The sequence below is a fragment of the Crassostrea angulata genome, chromosome 1 (assembly GCF_025612915.1).
Source record: "Crassostrea angulata isolate pt1a10 chromosome 1, ASM2561291v2, whole genome shotgun sequence".
NCBI classification, from domain to species: Eukaryota; Metazoa; Mollusca; class Bivalvia; order Ostreida; family Ostreidae; genus Magallana; species Magallana angulata.
In genome coordinates this window covers 6,152,253-6,177,249 of record NC_069111.1, presented here as the reverse complement: position 1 = coordinate 6,177,249, position 24,997 = coordinate 6,152,253, and the positions used below count along the sequence as shown (strand labels likewise).

The window sequence follows — 24,997 nt, the reverse complement described above, 5'->3', positions numbered from 1 at the left end:
TTTATTCTTTAAAAAAATTTTATTATATAAGAATATTGGAATACATGGTTACATGATCAATTTTTCGGTTCAGTGAAACAATTTTTTTTCTAGTTTTTATTAAATAGGTGTACAAATCTGAATAATTAATAAAAAATACGTCCTATTCTTTAAATTTGGTTTTACGCTCATCCAATAAATTGAAATTGCGTTATTGTTAATTGTAAGTTTTCTGGATGGCTGTTCATACAAAATTTCAAATATGGAACATTATTCATTTTTATTTTGCAACCACTCTGTATGTCAAACTGTGAATATCCGCCACCAAGTAAATAACAAATTTACAAAATAAAAATACCAAATAGTATTCTTTTCATTAAAGTTTACTTACTTACTTACTTAGACCCGTCGTTCCGTGAGGAACATAGGCCATAAACAACAGTCCTCCAACGAACACGGTTCTGGGCTGCTCTGGCGGCAGGTTCCAGGAGTTTCTTATATGCCCCCTTATTCTCTTGCCCTGTGGGTTCCATGCAAGGGCTTGGCGTGTAATGCTGGATGGTGGTTTCATCAAGGTGTGTCCATCCAGCCCCACTTCCGACGTCTTGTTTGCATTTCCATTGGCTTCTGTCCTGCTTTCCTCCACAAGTCTTCATTTGAGATCCTCTCAGGCCAGTTAATGTTGAAGATGCGCCTAAGACAGGTGTTGTAGAAGGTCTGGATCCTCTGCAGGGATGTTTTTGTTGTCCCCCAGGTCTCCGCTCCATACAGTAGGATGGTCTTAACGTTGGAGTAAAGGATCCGCAGCGTGGTGGTAATGAGGAAATTCTTGGAGGTCCATATGTTTTTAAGCATGGAAATGCAGTTCTTGCCTTCATTGAAGTTTGCTTAAAAGAAAAACATCAGCACTCATATTTTTGTTTTTAGGTTCACTTTTCCTAACATTTGTAATTTTAGTAGTTTTGAAAATGTTAGAGATTTGAGACATGGTGTATATCTACATTTTCATTCATACTCTTTCCTGAGCATTACTGTTGATAACCAATGTTTTTCAGAGGGTTTTTTTTTTGTTTTTTTTTTGTTTGTTTGTTTTTTGTTGTTTTTTGTTTTGCTTTTTTGCTGTGAAAAATGCTATTGGAATAAATCAGGACAAACCTTAAGATGATGGACAAAATTCAAACAAAATCTTTTTTTCTTGAAATAAATAGCTATGCTTAATAGAATATTCAGCAAGTAAGCAATACTGTGTTTGTACAGAGTAACAATAACGTAATTTGGCGTGTAAAGTTTTCAGCTTAACAGAAATTAATAACCATAATTGGGTTTTTATTGAATGGTAAATTGCATTTTTGAATTGCATCATGAAAATGATGGAGCTGATTCTGCGAAAGGTTGGAATAGGTGTCCCTTTATTTCTGTAGAATCCTTATTTTTCGCGAGTACTTTATTCCGCGGTTCTATCGTTTTGCATCTAATCGCGAGAATATAAAATCTCAAACACCGATTTTTCATCATATTTCCTATTAGTTAACACCTGTCCGAAAAATTAAAACGAGACTGTAAAAAGATATTAAATCCTTGCGTTTAATTAGGAATTCACAGTATCAATGTATATCGTATATATTTTAAATATGATGTAAAAAAAAAAAAAAAAAAAAGGAAAAAGAGGAAGTCGTTTTTGACCTCGTTAATTTATGACAGTTTGTAAAGACAATATAGTTTGCCGAGTAACAAAACTCATGATTCGCACTAATAAACTAAATAGATCGAATGGAATTAACTAATTAGAATACCGGTAGGATAGTAGATTACATATCAATATTGGGAGTGTAACAGATGAAATTGACACCCCAAGAAAACCAATGCCAACCGATGCGAAGCAGAGGAACCGTTCACGGATAATTTATGCTCACGTACCAATTTGTTGTGTTACCCATTGCCGGGCGTGTTCCTAACGCTGAGGGTAATAGAACAGATTATAAACTGCATCTTAACAAATCAGATTTCAGTATTTAACATGAAAGTATCATAAAACAAAATAACAAACAGCTTATTTTGACATGTAGCCTACCCTTTTTAGGTAATGCTTGTTAAATATCAAAAATACCATATATGATTGCTATATATCTAAAATGGTCTTCAAAGAAGGATTTATCAAAGTGGTGTACCAAACGGGCACGTAAAATTAGATTTACCGACCAACTTTTATGATAATATCAGATAAGAAATTCAATTCGTCTTCTGATCAGATCAGCCATGAACTTATTGTGCACCTGTCTAATTTTTGGACTATTAAAATCAAATTTTGTAGCAGGTACTGTAATCCTTTACACAAGTATTTTTTTTTTTTGTGCTTAAACAAACAATGAAAACTTTTATTGCTTATCGTTTTAAAATACGACTTGGTTAAAATTAAAAAAAATTACTAGTATTTGATAATCATATATCTAAAAAAGAAAAATATAAGGTATCAGTTGTTATGGTAATTCTGTGTTGTACACGATTAATGTACTCGTCCAAACAAGTCTCGTCGACGTGTTTATACCATTGTGGCAACAGATAAAAACTTGCAAATTCGTCTCATGAACAGTGCATTCATCAACTCATTGTACACCCTTTATTTTTTTGGACACAAACACAGAACGATGAAATTCATATATTATTTTTCACAAGTTCAATAAGAATATACGAGGATGAACTCCGAATTACGTAGACCGAACAATACACATAACCTGTTTATTGCGATTTCATAGTTCGAGTATTCATTAAGAAACAGACAAATCAGGACAAACTGTTTTAAATGTAATCATATATTTTTTATCTATTTTTGTATTATGTTCATCATATGAAATTCCAAAAAGCAGTCACCGATTAGGGATTTTACCTGATGACGTTCACTTCCTTGTTTCGTTTATTAAAAAGAGCTTGCCCCTTGCTTGGTGTCTTTGCATATATATATAAGAAATTATGAGCAATTTTAAATTTATTGGGATTTGAACTTGGTTAGACACATTAAAAAGTTTGATTTAAAATGAGCTTTTATTTATAGCACGTTGGAGTACATGGGGAGCTTGGGGCCACTGCAGCGTGACCTGTGGGACAGGAACAAAGGTCTCCCATAGGACCTGTTCACACGGATCATGTGATGGGTCGTCTACAAAAACCACGTCTTGTCATCCCACACCACACACCTGCCCACCAGGTAATTGTATATATATTTATATATACTATCCGACTATCCGAATCTTTTAGGTATACTTTTTAGTACATCATTATTTTAACGAATCAGATATTGGTGATTTTACTGTTTTGTTTAATTTAATTTTTTTAAAGATTTTCTGAAACTTTTTTTAAGCTAACACAATCGTTATGGTATTTCAAATTTTTCTATTTGCCTCAAAAACGATTTGGTGTTTCTTTTTATGTAAAAATGTTCTATAAGACAAAATGATTCGTCTACGTTTTCAAGACTTCTTTCAAACATTCATGGGTTTTGTCCTTAAACACGAAACCTAAAAGCATAACACCCCCAGATCTTGCTGTTTTCATGCGTTTGTTTTTCGGTTTGGTCTAATATTTTAAGAGCTCTTTTAAATAATGTATCGTTACATTGTGATTGATTAATTAAGATATACTTACATATACATGTATATCATGAAGTATTATATTTAAAATAATACACTGATAACCAATTTCCATGAATTTTCTCTTTAGAGGGAAATAACTTTTATTAGATTGCTATCAATATTTTAATGTACATAGCTCAAATTCTAAATAAACACAATAGAGACAATATTTACAATATTTAACAAATTGTAGATTTAGGTGAAAATCACTATTAATTCAATATTCAGCAATACTTGACTTGTCTACATAACAAGGCAGATGTACAATGGTATATAGTTCTATATCAAGTCAGATTACAAGCTATAATATATATATTTTGTCAAATTAACACTCATTGCTATAAAAATAAGTGTAATTAATTAAAGTAACTTATTACATGTATTTTTTACTTTATCATTTGATAATTTACTTCTCACGTACTTAAAAAAATGTTTTTTCATGTATAGATATTATACTCATACAACATTTTATACTTTACAAAATGTTATTTGAAAAATCAGTGATAAGAAACTAAATTTTCAAGGTCATCAAATTTTGATAAAATGAAAAGCTATGATATTTCACCACAACCTTGGGCTATCAAAATCTGACTTCATTTTTTGAATGCTTGAGTTGAAGTACAAATAAATTGTACAGATTTACTAATGAAATTTAATTGTGCATGTTAAGACCAATAGAAGGTCATTGACTTCAAAACTAGCTTTTATACAAAACTGGTATTCTTGAATATTAAAAAAGAATTAAGAAAAAATTACGTTTACTAATAACTTTGTAACTTCATGCTGGGTAAAATTAGTATTACTATGTAAATGTACCACATGTATAGTCTAAATTTTTAAAGGTTTTTTTTCCAACTATTAATCAGGTATTACAACATTTATATATTCGTAAATTTAATTATATACAGTTTATGACCATTTAAATAACATATCACACGTAAATACATCATAATTTGGTACAAACACCTCTAAAACACGCCTTAAAAGTGTTTTATGTTTGTTAAACAATAAACGTACCATCGTCAATGTTAAAACTTCTGTAAAATATAGTCAAAAACAGATTCAAAAATTAAGAACGATCCTCGATCATCAGCCATGTTCGATAAATCTAAATTATCCAGACTTTTTATTCGTACCATAAAGCTCCCTTTTATGTAGACGAATTGAGTAAGTCTTCAGTGTTAGTATTACTATCAGTTATTCATCGAAATGCTTGGCTTAGTTGATCCACGGATGCATACTGCATATGCATTTAAGTAAAGGTGTTCGAGCCACCGATACACTGGCACAACCTTCTTTTTATTATCTCAACTTGGAATATTTATTTTATATCCATCGTGGGAAAATTTGCATTAACTTTGTAAAAAGCTTGCAGGACATCTGAAAAAATTATTGTTTTATTTTAAAACTTTGAAGATAAATACCTTTTTTATGATAAAAAAAATAAATTTAGTTTGGATCGGAGAACCATAACGCATGTTGCTCTTTTATGAAAGTTGACGGCCACTGGACAGCATGGAGACATTGGGGCTCCTGCTCAGCGACCTGTGAAGGGACCAGGACACGAAGTCGGGTATGTCACCCTCCCGAACACGGTGGGGCTCCATGCAGGGGAAATAAAGTTGAAACATCAGGGTGTGGCACTTCGCACTGTCCAGGTATGTTTATGATTTGTTGATCCTGGTCTTAGGTTTAGAATAAAGAAATGGAATAAAGAACTAGAGACGAGCTCGTTGCAAGCAACGATTAGGTTTTCCGTCGTAGCTGCGTCATACTTGTGACGTTTTACAAAAAATTTATAGCTGACCATAGTACAATATTAGATGTACAAACACTGAGAAACAAAGTATTTTATTACCTAATCAAACGGATTTTGTTGTTTAATTACCAATTAAATATTTGCGTCTATTTTGAACTGCCGGTCAATAGACTGCGATCTATTAGACCGCCGGTCAATAGACTGCGATCTATTGGACCGCCGGTCAATAGACTGCGATCTATTGGACCGGCAACGTATTTCAGAACGCGGGTATGTTAATGTTACATCCTTTCGATAGTTTTCAGGGAATGTATATTCCTTTACATAGACGTTGTTTTTAGTACTTGGTGAAACCAAATTCAATGTTATCAAAATGGAGTATCAAATAATCAACAGCTTTAAAGCCTCAAATAAGGTAAAAGACTATTTAAAATCTAATGGGTTTAAGCCCCCCTTCTTTTGTTTAAACTACTATTAAATTGAGATGTTGTAATGCATGCAACAGGTTCTGTGCATGTAAAAGATGAAAAAAATATCTTAGTATATTGCATAATGGCACGAAAACCATCTGCAATATGCAAATTGTAAACCCCGAAAACTAAAAAAGGAATTAGGTAATAAAACAATTATTTAATGCTTGAACAGTCAATAGACCAGAATTTTTTTCCCTTGGTGCAGGGAACAGCTCAGTATGATCTATTGCCCTCGGCCGTTGGCCTCGGGCAATAGATCATACTGAGCTGTTCCCTGCACCTCGGGAAAAATATTCTGGTCTATTGACTGTTCAAGCATTAAATAATTGTATAATATTTCTGTGACCGCGTAGATTTTACGGTGCTAGAGAATTCGTCTGGATCTGCATCGGTCGTGTGCAGTACGAACCGGGTGAGGGAATGTTGGCGTAAAGTGTATAAGGTATAAGGTTGTGGCGCGCTGTGGGCTGTAAGCTAAAACGAAGGGTAGGTTTGCCGTATTCCCGAAGGTCCACCAGTATACAGTTCCAGAGAAATAAACAGGCAATTGATCCAGGATTCCACATTAATTGGAGGAGACTCAACGATGGCAACATTATAACAATTTAACAGACAGACATGTTACAAACAAGTCGGATATGGCCAGTAGTGGCCTCCGGACTCAAGACTCTGAGAGAGTCGGACGTGGCCGGGGCTGGCCGCCGTATTCCAGACTGCGCATTGACAATTGTACATAACTATTTATAAGAATCTTAACAATGAGTATAAATTGACAGGTAATGATATAAGTAAGCTGAGTGAAAGGTTCACAGATATAAAATAATTAAATAAACTCAATGAGTCTTTGATGTCCAAGAAATGAAAACCTGATAATTGCACAATGTTGTTTTAAGAGATTAACAGTCCTTGAGACATGACACTCTGTGTCTTTGAAATCACATATAAAGTCTGAAAAGTGTCAATCACTAAATAAAAAAGTAACTTTGTAAGAAATAAACTGTGAGAAAAAATTATACGAAACAGATGTTGAATTTTACAAGTAAAGTAAAAAAACAAATTATAATTGAACAGTGCATTTTGCACGATGATACTACATGTTTATAAGCAAATACAGATCTTAACACGTTGTCTCTAGCTTGATTCGCCGCATTTTATTCAGATTGGGACTATGGTTATGCCCGGTACGAAGGTAAAAAGACCATTGGCAAACGTTTTACACGCATTTTTTATCGAACGCAAACGCCAATGAATCTCTTAGTATATATGCGGATATCCTGGAAATTTTACAGGGGGTTTTGAAGAATAATTTTGTATTTCGAGGAGGGGGAACATGCGCGGATTAGAAACTTTTTCCGGGGTGGGGGTTGAAAAGTCAGACGGTTTTTTGAGTTTGCCAAGAGATGTCCGAGGCATATTTGGTAAGTTTATAATGTACACGTAATTGAAAGAAATTTCGCTGGGGGGGGGGGGGGGGGGGGGGGGTCTGGAACCCTTCCCCTTCTAGATCCGCGCATGGAGAAGACCGGTGCCGGTAATTTTACTGTAATTTTAACCATTTTTATTTAATTATTCATGTTCATAATTATCAGAAAACCAATATTATCTTTCAAAGCAGTTAAAACTTAAAACTTAAGATACGAACCATTTAGTCTCGGTGAGTATTGCGTCCGCGTACGAAAGAAATGGCAATTTTCAAGAAATTCAGATGGACGATCTGTGTCCTAGGTCGTCCATCCGATTCTTTTTCAGACTAAAAGCTACAGACCTGCAGTTAGAGATTGTCAAACTTTTATTGATTATGTCAATTTGTTTGTCTCAAAGAATCATTTTTTAAATCAATAAAGTTTTACCTTAAAAAAAAGAAAGAAATCGGGCACAATTTTCAATGTTAGCATTTTACAATTTTATGGTCTAATAAAATTTCAAGAAACAACTCTTCATTGCTTTATCCGAAATATTGCATGGAAAAAAAATTACATCGCATTTTTTAAATTACAAAAGGATATTCAAAATGAACTTGGATTAACCGCTAACAAACAGGCATAAAGAGAGACTGAGAACCAATTTCTTTTCTTTTTCTTTTTTTTTTACATCAAAAGAAATTCAAAAATAAATCAAAATATATATTTTCTTTGTGTGCGTTAATGAAAATGTAGATCAGCAAGGGGTTCTTTGTCGTGCAAACAACTACTTAACAGATTGTTACACGGGTCTACAACGATGACAAATATCGAAAAGGCAATATTGTGGGTGATGGATGAATGTGTAGTTTGTTTTTGAAGTTTATTTTTGATACATGTAATTATATTTATCTGGATCGGTTATGTTTGTTGGTTTGATTTGTTTATAAAAGAAGGGAATAAAGAAATTAGTAATTTCCAGACACGTAGCATCGGTTTTGAAAGTGGGGGGGGGGGGGCAAACTCATCCAACAAATCTTGACAAGCAAAAAATGAAAAAATGAAGAATTTTGAATTTTTCAAAATTGTCAAAATTTCACCCATAATTTCATGATTTTCATACCATTTTTTTAACATGCTACCAAAATGGGGGGGGGGGGGGGGGGCAACTCCATGATAATTCAATTTTTGTATGTAAATTTTAAAAAAATAGTTGCTGCGAGAAAAAGTGGGGAGAGGACATCTTTATGTCATATAACATGTGAAACTGATTTCATTCCACCCACAAGCTTGAAATAATTTTAATGAAAACAATATAAATAGACGTCATAGTCCCATATCAAACGACATATTACCACTTGATTCTGCGCGTCTTTTAAATGAATTTATAAACAGCGGCAAATTCTAAAATGTATTTTTAAAGGTAATGTTAGCTGCAAGTGTGTAAACCTTGTATGAAAAATTTCGGATGGTAGTCAATTTTTCCGGGATACAGACCGAGCGTGTACATGTACTCATCCTTCTTCACAATGTAATTTTTGTATATAGCCTCTCTTCACTGTAAACACAGTTTATTGAGAATAAAGTTCATTGTCATTGGTACATATATGCAGCTAAGGTAACTAAGAATGCTTCCACTAAAATACTAAGTTGAGTAATGCAAGCTTTTAAGAAAGCAATACTTATATTTGTTTAAAATATAACACCCCCAATACTTCGTCTTACATACGCTATTTGTAGAACAAGCAGAACCAGTATCAGTCCGACCGGCCTCACCATATACATTGTTGAAATTTAATTGTCCTAGCATTGCATTGCTCTGCATGTACACAATTTCTTTTAAAAATTAAACACTTAAAGTGTTCATATATAGGGCTACACATAACGTACACACGTGATTCAAAATAACGCAGACGGAAAACGGTAAATAATTCAGTCATTAGGTCTACATTTTATAGAACTTGTAAAAAAAAACACATTGCGGGTCTGAATGTTTGTTGATATGTCAATCTATCAATATACAGTTTGTTAATTATTTTCGATTGCTAAGGCTACAGCGTATTTGATGAACATTGAACAACATTTTTTCCATGCCACTTTTTTCCATGGAAGATAGCGAGTACAAGTATAAAGCATTTATAAAATTTATTTAATTACCTCTTTAGAATTGTGTATGGAATAAATAATTTATAAGTTGCTGCTAAAGGTTGTTTGGTATTTTCGTTTGCAGATGTTTTGCAAGTAAAAAACGTGAAACGCGGGGCAAGTCATAATTAATATCCCTAATAATCGTAACTTAAAACTAGCGGCTTAGGATTCAAATATTATCGTATACGAATATTACATTCACTTTTTAAAATCATCTCCACGATGATAATTATATTATGTCCATCGCAAATCAGTATTTTTTTTTTTGCTTTAAAAGAAATGTTCTATCGGGAGCAATCCCGCGTTCGCGTACATTTGTCATGTCAGTAATACACATTGTGCTTTATAAGACGGCCGTGTATACGTATTGTAGAAAATTTGAGTTTAATTACCATGTATTGGAACCATTTTATTAACACATCTCCCAGTACTGAAACAATTCAAAGTAACACAGTGGGGCGTTAAACGTGAACGTCCAGCTCTACAAGCACATGCACTGTCGTCTAGGCGACGGCCATGAATACAGCTAGCGACTCTCAAATCGATCGGTTACCTGAGTCTCGTAATGCATCTAAATATAGACAGGGGCACAGTTATGAAACAAACAACAAAAATAAGGTCAGAGAGGTTCATCTTTATGAAATGAAAATGTACATATGAATAAAAACATTTGGGAATTTTATGTGGAATTAGTTTTGCGCGCTACATGTATCAGTTAGTGCATTACAAGAAGTCCTTTCATAACCTCATAAACGTGCGCACCCCCACAAAAATGGACCGAACTGACAACAATTGTTTCTGCAAATACTGACTATAAATTACGAAAACATTAAATTGAATACTATGGAAGGATTCAAAATTAATTTCTTTACAACTTCGCTTCAATAATGCATTAGAAATGTTCATTCCTTTTTAAGTTATTGACAAGAAACTTTGGACGCCTCTAACTCCCTAATTATAGGGGCCAGCCCCTTTTTCGGTATACTGAATGAAAGGTCTGGGTAAGACCAAGAACTTTTAAAATACATGTTATAACAAATTTTCATCAGGTAGAAAACTAACACGGAAAATACGCGAACCTTTGTTTCAACATCTATACCACCCCTTTTATTTGCATTTAAATAATAAATGAAATATATCTCGCACAAATTCAATGTATCAGCTTCCAAACCAGCCCATCTTTGAGACTCTGCCAGTCATCGTTATAGCTAAACCCCCCTGGACAAAAGTAGTCGTTAAATTTTACTAAAAGGGGAATAACTCAAATCGGATATGGATTTTCCTCAACTAAAGTATGCAACGACAACATCACGCGGCATGTTATCAGTCCTGAAAATTTCAAAACAATCGGTGAACAAACGAGCGAGATATTAAGGATCAAAGTTGGCGTCTAGAAGAAAAAAAAAATAATAAGAAATTTGAAAATTTTTCAGAATAATAGTAAGGTTTTCCGCTGAGAGCGGAAAACCTTAAATATATATATATATATATATATATATATATATATATATATATATATATATATATATAAATGACTAAAAATCTTACATAGCACAAACACAATTATAGCCAATGACAATGGTACAATAAATGCAAAACAGAATTATCATAAATAATGCAAATATTACACACACACACACACACACACACACACACACACACAGATATATATATATATATATATATATATATATATATATATATATATATATATATATATATATATATATATATATATTCTTAATTTGTATTGAACCATTGGTACAAATTACTAATAATCTTACATAGCACAAACACAATTATAGAAAATGACAATGGTACAATTAATGCAAAACAGAAGTATCATAAATAATGTTGATATTACACATTAGTATAAATTTTACACATCGTTCAATTATATTTACAATATTAAGTAAAGTAGAAACGAGGAAATAAATTAAAATGTTTATAAGAAAAATAATTAGCTAAATAAGTGCATGAAGTATATGATATGTTGAATAACATGTTCCCCCTGCATTGAAGTTGACGGGTACCTGACAACTTGGACATATTGGAGCCTCTGCTCAGCGACCTGTGAAGGAACCAGGAAACGAATTCGGGTATGTCATCCTCCCCAATACGGTGGATCTCAATGCTTTGGGGGTACTATCGATATCTCAGGATGTGGTGCTTCCCACTGTTCAGGTAGGGTATCCTGTTAATGCTGATTTTTGCTATTTGTGTTTCAGATTTTAATGACATCTTTTAGTTAAGAATTCTTTGATTTTACAAATATATTTAAGTTAATATTATTTTTAAAAACCTTATTTTAGAAATGTTATGTTTAAGAAATGAAAAGCGATAACTGATGGACGAATTTTGTCTCTGTATCGAAAAAATGATGCAAAGAATTTTTGAATTTGAGTCTTTACTAACAATTTTCGTCATATCTGTTTAATTAATAATACGTTTTAATTAAGACTATGAGGAAACCAACTCAATTGTATTCTAATAGGATTTGTTTGCTCGAAAAGATATTCTGTTTACACTATAAATAAATTTGTTAGAAACATCACAAAATTTAGTTAAGATAGCATAGATCATAACAACATTAGACAAATGCTATTCCAACATACTGTATTTTATCCATACCCAAAAAAATAAAAAGTTTAGACAACCTGACCTGTTTTTAGGGGCTTTTTTTTTTTAAATATTTAACAAAACAATTAATTGAAAGTCTATTCAAATAGTTGATGGGCAACTCAGTGATTGGGGATCCTGGAGTCAATGCAGTGCAACCTGTGAAGGTCTGAAGAGCAGGAGTCGAACATGCAGCCACCCGCAGTATGGTGGTGCTTCATGCGACAACCAAACCACTCAAACAGCTAAATGTGGGAATGAACATTGTCCAGGTATCTCAATCTAAAACATTTCAAAAATGTTATAGATCAGGTTACCTTTTTCTTAAAAATTTAAGGAATTTTTAGGAAAACAAATGAACCTGTCAAAAAAGTACAATTAACACAGATAAAATAAAAAACAAAGGTTTCTTAATTGATATATTATCTTTCTAAACCTCGATAAGTTCAATGGACAAAATTTATATGGAAATATATAATTGATTTTTTGTTTGATAGTCACTGAAAACACCTCACACAATTTTTATCGTTATAATTCGGGTACTTTCATGTTTGTGGTAATGCAAAATCGACTTAGATTTTGAGTCTTTGAATATGTTTGTGCATTTTTTTTTCTTAAATGAACATAATTATTACAGTAAGTCAAGAATATATATTTTCTTCAAAAAAGTTTGATATTTGTTAAGATGTATAGAATTCTCAGTAAGACAGACATATTGCTTCTAACTATTAAACAAATGGGTTTCAAACATTCACTGATAATTTTTCAGGAACAATTCCTAATCGATATGACATTAATATTTTTCTGTTTTTATGCGTTGTCCTGTTTGCTTTGAAGATAAAAAAAAGTTTAAAACAACATGTCAGTGCATTGTGACAGACCATTACGTCATGATTTTGTTTAAAAAAAGATGTTTTACAGCATCGTTTCAGTTTTACGTTTTGAAAAAAAATCTTTCTTTCCAAGGATAACATAATACATGAATAAGATTCAAGCATTATTAATAAATATGCATCACAAATATTCTAATCAAGACATTAAAAAAAAGATTTCTGTTCATTCAGTTTACTTAATTTTATACAGAATAACAATATTAGACTAATGCTGAACATAACCCAACCTTTTATAAAAAAGGAAAAGGAAAGAAAGTGTTCAGTCAACCCTTTTTTTCTAGCTTTAAATTCAGAACCATGTTAACAAGTCCTTGGACTTTCAGTTTGATGTTACTATCTATTTCTTGCGTCAAAGCAAGTTAAAATGACGCTGGTTTCCAGCGAAATATACACCGATTGCGTAGCCTTACCTCAAAAGCCTGACAAATCTTGTTGATTTCAAAGAGCCATGACTGAGTGGCCTACAACGAAATAGACAGGCCTACGTCACAATGCTGTTTGACACAACTACCCAAAGTCCAAGCTCCTGTTAAAATGGTTCTATTTAATTACTAAACATTTATTTACATAGTTGATGGGCAACTCAGTGATTGGGGATCCTGGAGTCAATGCAGTGCAACCTGTGAAGGTCTGAAAAGCAGGAGTCGAACGTGCAGCCACCCGCAGTATGGTGGTGCTCCGTGTACCGGCCAGACAACCCAAACGGCTAAATGTGGGACTGTAAATTGTCCAGGTATCTGATATTTTTATGTCTGTTGCAATGAAAAATATCCGTATATTGCTTGATCTTTTGTTGTGTATTGAAACCACACAAGCCAGAAGTGGCGTTTCTCTGAGATATTTATAGATATCTAGTTATTAAGCTCATGTGATGCAATGATGTATAAGGACAGAGGAAGGTTTTCTATTTATTGATTTGCTTGAGTTTTTTAAAGTTATAGTCCTACGTTTAAAGGTAGGATACTTAATTTTCGCCTGGTATTTGATTTGTTTTGTTATACTCGGTATCTAGTAACATGTACAATTTAGTGAATGTAAAAATAGGTAAATGAACGAATTCTGTCTCTTGATCTTAAGACGTTGATTAAATTTTGTATACGTGTACTTTCATATTAAATATAACATTTTACACAAGAACTCACCACCTGCGAGCAGATGCCCACTGTTCATTGACAATTCAGAGTTTCAACCTAATACAAGTATAAGAATCGAAATCATTTCATATCAATTGTTTTGTAAAAATTCTGCTCTTTGAGGATATTCAAAAATACTTTGTCGTAAGTTATTTTGATTTTGACAAGCTTGCATGCTAAAATATAGAAAGATAAATGTAGAATAAAGACTTTACAAAAAACAATACTATAGCAGTAGCAATAGCAAGACTTTGATAAAATTAAAATTCTAAATGATGAAGAAATTCGGGTTTGTTGATCAAAATAATTTATGCTTCCTTTAAGAAAGAGCTCGCATATTAAAATCACATGTGTATATATCATTGTTGTAAGTCGCATCATTATTGACGTTTTTTAAGTCCCAAGAACGTTTCTTTAAAGTTGTCAAGAAAAAAAAACTAATTCTAGATTTCTTAGTACATTTATCTCTGAATTATTTCATTCTTTTATTGAACAGCTATTTCATTAAATTACAGCCTGAATTTAATACATTTTTGAAAAGAATATAATTATACATTGTATATCTTTAGTATATCTAAAAAAAAAAGAAGATATTAATCGGTTTGCCTCCTAGATGCAGTTTGTCCGACTAGTAATGAGACTCTAGAGTTTACATGGACCACTACCTGTCAGGTTTCTGAGACCTGTTTGGTTCGAAACTTCTCTGGATACAAATTCACCACGCATTGCATCATACTTATTGACCTGATGCATAGTAGTTTTACTGATTTACTGAGACTGAAGAAAGTAATTAATTTATTTTTCTCCTAGGCGTAACTTGCCCTACTTGTAATGAGATTTTGGAATGCACATGGAACACCTCATGCCCCATGTCTGAGACCTGTTTGGTTCGAAACTTCCCAGGATACAAATTCACCACTCACTGCATCATGGTAATTTACATTAATATACAAAATGATGATAAATTTTGTTTTAAGAATTTCTTAAAATTCAAATTTTGTGTCTTTTAAATTAATCAAATGATATTTTTTCTGATCTTCAATGAATCTGGATTCAGAAAGACGATTGTGAAATCATGAAAAAGCTGCAAAAATCACAAGAACAGATTTACTGCTGTGATGATGAATCCTGCCTACAGGATATTCTTGGTGACTTATTTGCATACATGTACTTATTGTAGGTCTAAATCGTACGAGGAAATTTTCAATATATTTGTATTTTAGAGTGGTTACTTTTAAAAATAAAATTAGGATGAAATACCACACTGAAACATTAGAATCGCTGCTTACAGTCATCAGCTAATAGCATAAGACACATTGTTACATTAAAGACGTAGAAACGGGCAATTTCATCAAAATGTATTACTTGTTTTATTTAGATGATATTGTGTTATTACGTTAATGAATTTACTCCAACTGTAAAAAAAGAACATAAGTTATCAATAATTTAATCAATGATTGAATGCTACTACCTCAAAATTGAATGGAAAGAGTCCCACTAGCACTACCACGTACATTCTTAAGACCAGCATTGAAGCAACTTTCAACAGAGTTATTTTCTATTTCTATGCTAGCGCTCGCCGAATTGCGCCTATGATCAACAGTCATATAATTTTAATGGGATAACTGACACCAACCCAAACGCTTTTGTGCTGTAAAAATATTTCAAATAAGATTTTTTTGTCTTTCTTGACTTAATAATAGATTCTAGTTCATAAATCATTTATAAAAGTTTTAGGCATATCTGATGGTTAATTTGTTGAGTATACTTTTTCCTTTAACGTCCTAATTAATTGTTTTATTTATTTTGCGTAGGGGAAGGGCGTCTTAGTGATTGGACTTCCTGGGGTCAATGCAGTGCAACTTGTGAAGGTTTAAAGAGCAGGACTCGTACTTGTAACTCTCAACAAGTTGGTGATGTTCCGTGTATCGACGTTACACAAACAGCTAAATGTGGGACTGAACACTGTCCAGGTATCTTAACCCTAAACATTTTCAATGTTGTTATATGTCAAGTTTAAGCTATTATAGTTTATTCCTAGGTTACGGTTTCATCACATTTTCAATGTAGTTATCAAAATTACACAAAGCTGTCAAAATATTTCATTTGCAATTGAGTAACACATATTCCTGTTTTGTATTTTTTCTTTGAACTTTTGATTTTGAACACTGTGATCACCACATTTCACGATTAATACTCCGCCAAAGTCACATAAAAATATCTTACGGTAATTTATAATGGAAAAAAATCAACTGACTCTCACTTGATTCAACTCCATGATCAATTGTTTGAAATTATCCTTTGGTTTCCATCATGTCTGTTACAATGGGAAATCAACGTACATATATTTTTATTTTTGTTTGTGATTTAAAACTGGACAAGCTGGAAGTGGTGATTTTCAGATATATTTATTTATATCTAGTAAATTAGCTGAATCTGATGCAATGGTAGACATGATAAAAGATGTAGAACTTTTTTAAAATGTTGAAAGTGGATGGTGATTCATTACCTTGGGGAGACTGGTCACCGTGCAGTGTCACCTGTGGAAGTGGGACCAGGGTGAGATCCAGGGCATGTATTCCACCACAGTATGGGGGTCACAATTGTACCGGACCATTGTTTGAGATGAATATCTGTAGTCCAGTGCATTGTCCAAGTAAGTAAAATGCTACTTTATTGGCAGCTGTTCACCTATTCTTTTTATTCCTCCTCTTTCATTTGTGCATTTTATCTACCTATCATTTATACTTTGTCCACTTTTTTTTAAATTTAGCGTCACCCGTAGGTGAGTTCAGGGTATATAAACTTTCATAATAAATAATATACTATTGAGTATCAACATTAAGCCTTTTACAAAGTCACAAATTTAAAAAAAAAGAAATGTAAATTGTTATAACATAGACAAAATATTGAAAGATAAATTGATATTTGTTGCTTAAAATAATGATTTTGTTCAACGATTTAATAAAAACACCACATATCCAAATTGCATGTGTATGACATTGTAAAATATGTGTGTTGATAACCTTCGATGTTAGTAGCAACATGAATGATTGAAAAACCAGTCACCGTTGTTTGATATTATTTTTTAAATTATAAGAAATAAAAAAAAATTATTGTTAAATATTATTTTAATAAAAAGAAAATTGTACGCCATATTTCTCAGTGATTGAATTTAAAAAATAGTATGTATCGATTTTTAGTAACGCATCTTTGAAATATATCATTTGTGATTGTGATTAAATATCTGCATGGATTTATAATAATTTAAGTCAAGGTGAAATAAGTAGATTGTATACTATTAAAAAAACAAGTCAATAATACATCGGTCTCTTAGGTGTAACTTGCCCTACTTGTACTGAGAATATGGAGTGTACATGGAACACCACCTGTCATGTGTCGGAAAACTGTATGATCCGAGCCTTCCCAGGATACAAATTCACCACGCACTGCATCATGGTAATTCACCGGATGAGTAGAATTCAGTTTAATAAAATAGTTTCTTTCAAGAATTTGATTAGATTCATAGTTTTTATCTTAAATCAAATGATATTTTAAGTACGTGCTTATTTTATTTGTCTTTTAAATCCTATTTGATGAATTTGAATCCAGAAAGACGACTGTGCTCTCATGAAATTGCTCGGAAAAACACATGGACAAATTTTCTGTTGTGATGATGAATCCTGTCTTCGGACTATTCTGGGAAATTAGTTTGCACACTTAGATTGTAATTTATTCAGAATGATTAAAGAATGTAAAATACGATTTGTTTTTCAAAATAGTGAAATTTTTTAAAATCAGGATATAATACTACACTAATAACCTAGGAAGTGTACGTTATAGTCAGCAGCTGATACGAATTCATTAACCTATGGTAGTCAACGTAATCACCACGAAGAAAGCAAAGCAATATGAATCAGAATACCGAATCGCCGAGGTTTTGTACAGATGAAATCTTGCTGTTGAATATCTATTCTACTATATTAAAATAATAGACTCGAATTTTTTAGCTTTAAGGTCAGACGACACGTTCCTCAATTTTAGATAACTTTTTCCAGGAATTTGTTAATGGTTTACTACTACTTTGACAAGCTTTCTTGCAAAAAATTAGGGTACCTTACCATGCATTTCTGCAAAATACTAGAGTATGCAATTTCCTATATAATCTTCTTGAAAATACACTTGAATTGCTGATATAAAAATTAATACATCTACAGCACAGCGAAATTCACTATATTATAACTTTATTTTCGCCGGGGCGGGGCTTTGAACTCACGACTATACGCTTCTGGCAGTGAGCGGCCACGGTTCTAACCACTCGACCATCTAAACATATAACCAAATCTAAGTAAATTTTGATCATTTTTAAAGTAATCATAAAATTAATCTTTTTCATTGGAACTCTTTATTACGAGGAGATACAAAAAAGATTCTCAAGGAACGTGTCGTCTGACCTTAATACCGAGAAATCGGAAGAGTACTGTCTTTTGTTTGATATATTTTAAACATCATTGGTACTTGAAGATGACCAATTTGTTTTTAGTTTTTCTCAATCAAGCTTCGCTAATTAATAATCAACGAAATTTCCTTTGAACAATCCGGAAATCCTCTGGATTTTTTTGGATTTTACAATCTTGCGCATGCGCATTACATTCACGCTGAACCACGGGAGGCCTTTAGTTTATGTTTCCACAAAATCAAATTTGCATGGATAAACCCAGAAACGATATTACAAATACGTGTAAATTTTCAATGAAAACTTGTCATATATCCTGTTCATCAAAGGAAATATGGGAGATAACTCTAACTCAGTGCATTTTTAAATGTGAAAATTCCCGAGAGTTCCGAATGTCAACAATGGTGTGTAAATTCGAAGCAAGTAAAAAACGTTGGTGAACAGTTCTTCATTCTTCATGGTTATTTATAAATATGAATTAATTTTTAGATGAAAGGTTTGAATGGTTTGTTTGAACAATTTGACTGTTATTTTCAACGCAGCTTCATTAATTTTCTGCAAAATCGTTTCGGAGCGATTCTGCAATTTTTTGCTATATTACGGGTACATGAGATGCATTTTAACAGTGATAAAGGTCTGTCCGAGGCACAGTTAGATTATTCTAACTAAGCAGAGTGTAGTGAAATTGATATCATTATTGTAGGCTTAAATTAAGCTTGGCTATGTAAATGTCAACGATACGGTTTGTCGATGTATCTTTTTCATAAATGCCCGATATCATATGCAATGTCAACACGTGCACGCACAGGTCAAAGTCTAGTTATATATTAATGGATTTACTCAAACTGTAGAAAAACATAATTATGATTTATTTTCATTTCCTTTAAATTTACCAAAAAAAAAAGATCAATAGCGTTTCTACGACCAGCATTAAAGCAACCGTCAACAACTCTCTATTTCAACGTAAGTGTTCTCCACGTAATTACTTTGTTCAACACCTACAACGTTGTGCCAAAAATATTCGTGGAAAATGGCGGACACAATCTTAGAGTTACTTCCTTTCGAATAGAAAAACGTATGATAGGATGTTAATCCTGAATGAAATTTAATTTAAGACGATTTCCGAAATCAGTAAAAATGGATATAGCATTTCTGAGATATCAATGGTGATGGGCTTCATAATCTACATGTAGATCGGTAATTTAAACTTTTATGAAGCGCGGAAGCCTGTTAAACGACAAAATTACTGGCCGTCTGAAAAAAATGTCCTGTCGCAGAAAAGCAAGGTTTCTTCGTTGGTTAAACGGAGCAGAGAAAAGTATTAAAATATATCACAACCAAATTCAATGTTGGAATGAGTAAAATGTTAGCAGGAAATCAAGATTTACCGGAAGTTATAAGGAAAAGGGTCAGCTAAAAAAAGAACATTTAACAGAGATTAACTGTAAACCAGTATTTGAGAAACATTATCTTCAGTGTCCTACTTGGTCAAAATAACAGGGTCTACGTGTGGCGATCTACTCATGAAGCGTATAGACTGGAGTGCATGTTTTCAGAATGCAAACCAAAAGTTTCAGTCATTATCTGGGGGTGTATAACCTGGTATGGACCTGGTACTCAGGGTTAGATAAACGGCAATATAAATGCTGAGAAATACATTTTAATATTGTATGAACAATATATTGTGGCCCTTAATTGTCCGTCACATCCTCGACAATTCCTGCATTCCAGGACGACACTGCCTTAAATTTTGTACATCGAACCCGTATTGTATAGAGATATTAATACGAAACAACATTGATGGGATGATATGACTAGCCCATTTACCAGACATAGGTGGCAGGGGATAGTTTTTTGGTTAAGGAAATGTGAGGCAGATAGTGCTCATATGTGTGATTTAATTTTTCAGTGGATTTTTAAATTTGCTAAAATTGATTTGCATGCAGGGGACACATGGTCCCGACTCTTGAGAATTTTTAAACTTTTCAGAATAAAACAAGTACAACTTACATATAGCACTATATAGAATAGACAGGGACGGTCTCAAAGTTTCTGATAAATGGCCCTTTTGTCACATTTTCACGGGTCCAGCACCACGCTCCAGTCCCGAGCAACTAGCATAAACTACCTGAGGATTGGTAGCTTAATGTATACCCATGCAAATAATCACCAATTGATGGGGGTCAATCACCTTCTCTTCGAGTGACATTTCGTGTTCTGAACCCACTCTACTTTTCAAGCACAAAACCGAAAGTGAAAATTTTGGCCACAGTTTCGCGTTTTCATTCCATATCTGATGAAAAGTGCTACCAGGATTAAAGTGTCATATATCAATGAAATTGACATGAGCTCCTCTATCCACAAAATGAATGCAATAAATATTCTAGCAATTTATAACCCTCAAATAACCAGCCAAACCTCAGGTGTTCCCTTTATTTCAAAATTTTGACCTGGTCTTTCCTTCGAAAATATCCCCTGCCACCATAATATTTAAATAATATAGAAAATAGTTGTGAGTTTTCAAATTCGGGCGGGGTAATTACATGTTTCTACCCCAATCAGCTGTTGGCAGAATTTCTCAGTTACTTTAGAAGCAACTTTCGTTGTTTTTAAAAACCAAATAAAATTTCGTTGGTACTTAATTTCGTCATAACGTAATCTCTTTGTATTCATTAATACTTGGGTAAAAAATTCGTCATGGATTTAATTTCGTTGATATATACTGCCAGCGAAAATAACGAAATTAAATCATCAACGAATATTTCTGCTTCTACAATAATTATTTACATTCAAATAAGTATAAGTACTTATTACGGAGAATATTTGCTTGCATTTGCTTCAAGGGACACCGCACAAAGTACAAAAAGTATGTGAAACTTCTTAATATGTTGAAAAAGGCGAGTTTTTGACTGTAAACAGATAGCCATGCTATGACCTTGAATTGCTAGTATTACATATTGGTCACTATGATACTTATGTATACCTAGCTAATGCGTAATGATAACAACAGAATGAACTCTGTGACTCTTGTAGCACTGTGTAGTATTCCTAAATGATGTTATGAAACCAGGTGCATAATAATACGGGCATAATAATATACAAATTGAGAGTTTATAAATAATTGTCATATTTGGCGATTCTGTGTCTGCATCGATATAGCTCTGGTAATCTATATTGAGTCATGTATTGCATATTCTATATAACCTTTGTAACCTTTATACCATTTTTGAATGAATGTATTATGAGTAAGTGATGCCTCATACCTAGGTGGGGGACTCGAGACTCAGGACTCGGAGACTCATATCCTGCATCTGTACTCTTTGATAGGCAGTTTTAACAGTTTTGTTACTTTATTTAGAAATAAAATATTGATCTGAAATTTGAACACTAAATGTTCACTCATGATCGTCGTAGATGGGCCGAACTAGTCAGAACTGTCCATCATAAGTAAAATGTTATATATACCCATGTGAAATGAGGTTGAGTAGATTCTTTGATTTGGGCAGCTTTTAATTGTTGTAACTTTGACTATACGATCACACTTTAATAAAACCGCTTGTGAAAGAAATACTGTACTTGGTGCTTACTAAGTTTGAGCTGACCCTAAAGTGAATCCATATGACGGACAGCTTACATGACGTTATTCGAAGAGACTCTTATTGACGTCCGTAATGTTTGGCACGACTCTGTATATACTTCCTACGGGAATATTGACACCAATCTAAAAGCTTTCTCAATATAAAAACACCGAAAATTTACATTTTATTTTAATTAAAGTAATAAGGCACCAATAATTCCATGCTTCTTGAAAGACGGTTGACATGATTAAATAATCTATTTCAGTCTATAAATTTAGCATGTCTTATTTGTGATTGGTAGAAATTACATGATTTAAGAAGAAACAATGAATGAATTTTTTTTTAAATGATTTATTTTTTAATTTGCGACTTGCATATTTTTATTTCAACTTTTTCCTCTTTAAAATAATTATTAATCAAGTAAAATTTCAGATCTTCATTTCATCACAATTTTAAAACTGAATATGCGTAAACAAGCATAGTAATGCACAGTAATGCTTTGATATTTAACGAAATTACACTAAATTTTGGAAGGTAACTCATTACATTACGTTTATTTGTAATGCTAATCTGGTGGCATTACACATAAAGACACTTTCTATATACATTAAGTTTTTTTAAAATGATTCGAGTTTAGCAAGACGACTGCACTGTCATTTGAATACAGCAATGACGACACTGGTACAGGATTCAGCGCTGACGAATCCTCTACATTGTATATAGGATAAGCTTGGTGCATTCGAAGCTTTGTAAAATATTGATTTGCCCGAAACATTGTGTTAAAATTAAAATAATTTTAAAGAAGCCAGTTCTTTATATCAAATATATATTTTAGAATAATAACTTTTTGTATAATGTTAAGACAAAATTGATAACCCCCAACTTCTGGTATTCTGATATTGTTTCCATTAGAAAGAATTCAATATGCATTAAAACAGACAACCAAAGAATATTTACATCAAAGACGTAGAAGAGGACAATTTCAGGAGAATATTTTCACGTTTGCAAATTGTATCCTTGCTGTTGTACTTGTTGCATTAGTACATATACTCCAGTTGTAAATTAGACAGCATATAAACATTGATTAATATGCATGTCTCAGAATTAAAAATAAAAAACAGTCTTAATAGCATTTCTGTTTTCACCGCTTCAACCTCCACTAAAGCAACCATCAGCAGTGCTATTTTCTTCTGGGTGCCTGTAAAGTGCGAAACGAAATCGAAACGAAACGAAACGAAACGAAATCAAACGAAACGAAATGAAACAAATCGAAACGAAACGAAATCAATCGAAACGAAACGAAATCAAACGAAACGAAACCAAAAATCGAAACGAAACGAAACGGAATTTAGACAAAACTAATATCAATTTTGACTACATAAAAGTTAAAATAAATTCATTGAAATAAATTTTTGAACCATAAAATATAACTTCCTGTATGTTTCAGATTGGCGCTGTAAATTTTTAAGCCGATTATCCGAAATTTGCAAAAATTATATAATTATGTAAATAAGTGATGTACATTCCTATACATTTTAATGTTTCTTAATTGTTTCATTAAATGATAAAAATGATATTCAGACGTTTTGAGAGAGAGAGACAGAGAGAGAGAGAGAGAGAGAGAGAGAGAGAGAGAGAGAGAGAGAGAGAGAGAGAGAGAGAGAGAGAGAGAGAGGAGATGCCTTAAAAGTTGTCAGCGATATCACATAGCAAAGTATATAACCAACCAGTATGCTCTAAATCACATCGTTTCGTTTTTACAATATTTCAAATCGACAGAAAGAAAATTGATGTTAGAATGTCCCCTTTAGTATCATCCTCATATCTCTATCTCTCTCTTTCTTTTTCTCTCTCCCAAACTTGCGTATATACTTTGCTATGTGATGTCGCTGATAAGTTTTAAGGCATCTCTCTCTCTCTCTCTCTCTCTCTCTCTCTCTCTCTCTCTCTCTCTCTCAAAACGTCTGAATATCTTTTAATCATTTAATGAAACAAATTAGAAACATTAAAAGGTATAGGAATGTACATCACTTATTTACATAATTATATAATTTTTGCAAATTTCGGATAATCGGCTTAAAAATTTACAGCGCCAATCTGAAACATACAGGTAGTTATATTTTATGGTTCAAAAATTTATTTCAATGAATTTATTTTAACTTTTATGTAGTCAAAATTGATATTAGTTTTGTTTAAATTCCGTTTCGTTTCGTTTCGATTTTTGATTTCGTTTCGTTTGATTTCGTTTCGTTTCGATTGATTTCGTTTCGTTTCGATTTGTTTCGTTTCGTTTCGTCTGATTTCGTTTCGTTTCGTTTCGTTTCGATTTCGTTTCGCACTTTACAGGCGCCCTCTGAAACATACAGGTAGTTATATTTTATGGTTCAAAAATTTATTTCAATGAATTTATTTTAACTTTTATGTAGTCAAAATTGATATTAGTTTTGTTTAAATTCCGTTTCGTTTCGTTTCGATTTTTGATTTCGTTTCGTTTGATTTCGTTTCGTTTCGATTGATTTCGTTTCGTTTCGATTTGTTTCGTTTCGTTTCGTCTGATTTCGTTTCGTTTCGTTTCGTTTCGTTTCGATTTCGTTTCGCCCTTTTCTTCTCCTCCTTTAGCGCACGCCGCGTTGCAGCTCTTCTTTGTAATCAGTAGAAAATAAATGTTCTGAAAAAAACAAATTACTGTGGAGAAACGCCCATTTACTGCATATTGTTATTAAGTGAACCAATCAAAAACTCTTTAAGAAGATCTGATGATTAATGCGTTGACCATTCAGCCTCCTTAAACCTGGTTTCTATCGTGCTTGCCAAAATGTTAAACCCCGATAAACCCCATCTTATAAAACTATTTTCATAAACAGGCACGTAGCATCAGGGGGGGGGGGGGGGGGCAGGGGGGGCCTGCCCCCCCCCCCCCCCACTTTTTCTCG

General features: G+C 32.8%; 1 protein-coding gene across 1 annotated transcript; it reads left to right on the top strand.

Moving 5' to 3' along the window:
- The first annotated feature begins 2,210 nt into the window (after positions 1 to 2,210).
- LOC128164014 (SCO-spondin-like) lies at positions 2,211 to 17,795 on the top strand. The gene is made up of 13 exons (XM_052827757.1): positions 2,211 to 2,293; positions 3,029 to 3,181; positions 5,102 to 5,263; positions 11,408 to 11,569; positions 12,115 to 12,276; positions 13,469 to 13,630; positions 14,841 to 14,962; positions 15,088 to 15,178; positions 15,845 to 16,003; positions 16,522 to 16,686; positions 16,804 to 16,815; positions 17,368 to 17,489; positions 17,643 to 17,795. The coding sequence occupies exons 1-13, from the start codon at positions 2,236 to 2,238 to the stop codon at positions 17,739 to 17,741; spliced, it is 1,629 nt and encodes a 542-aa protein (XP_052683717.1). The 5' UTR covers positions 2,211 to 2,235; the 3' UTR covers positions 17,742 to 17,795.
- Positions 17,796 to 24,997: the final 7,202 nt, after the last annotated feature.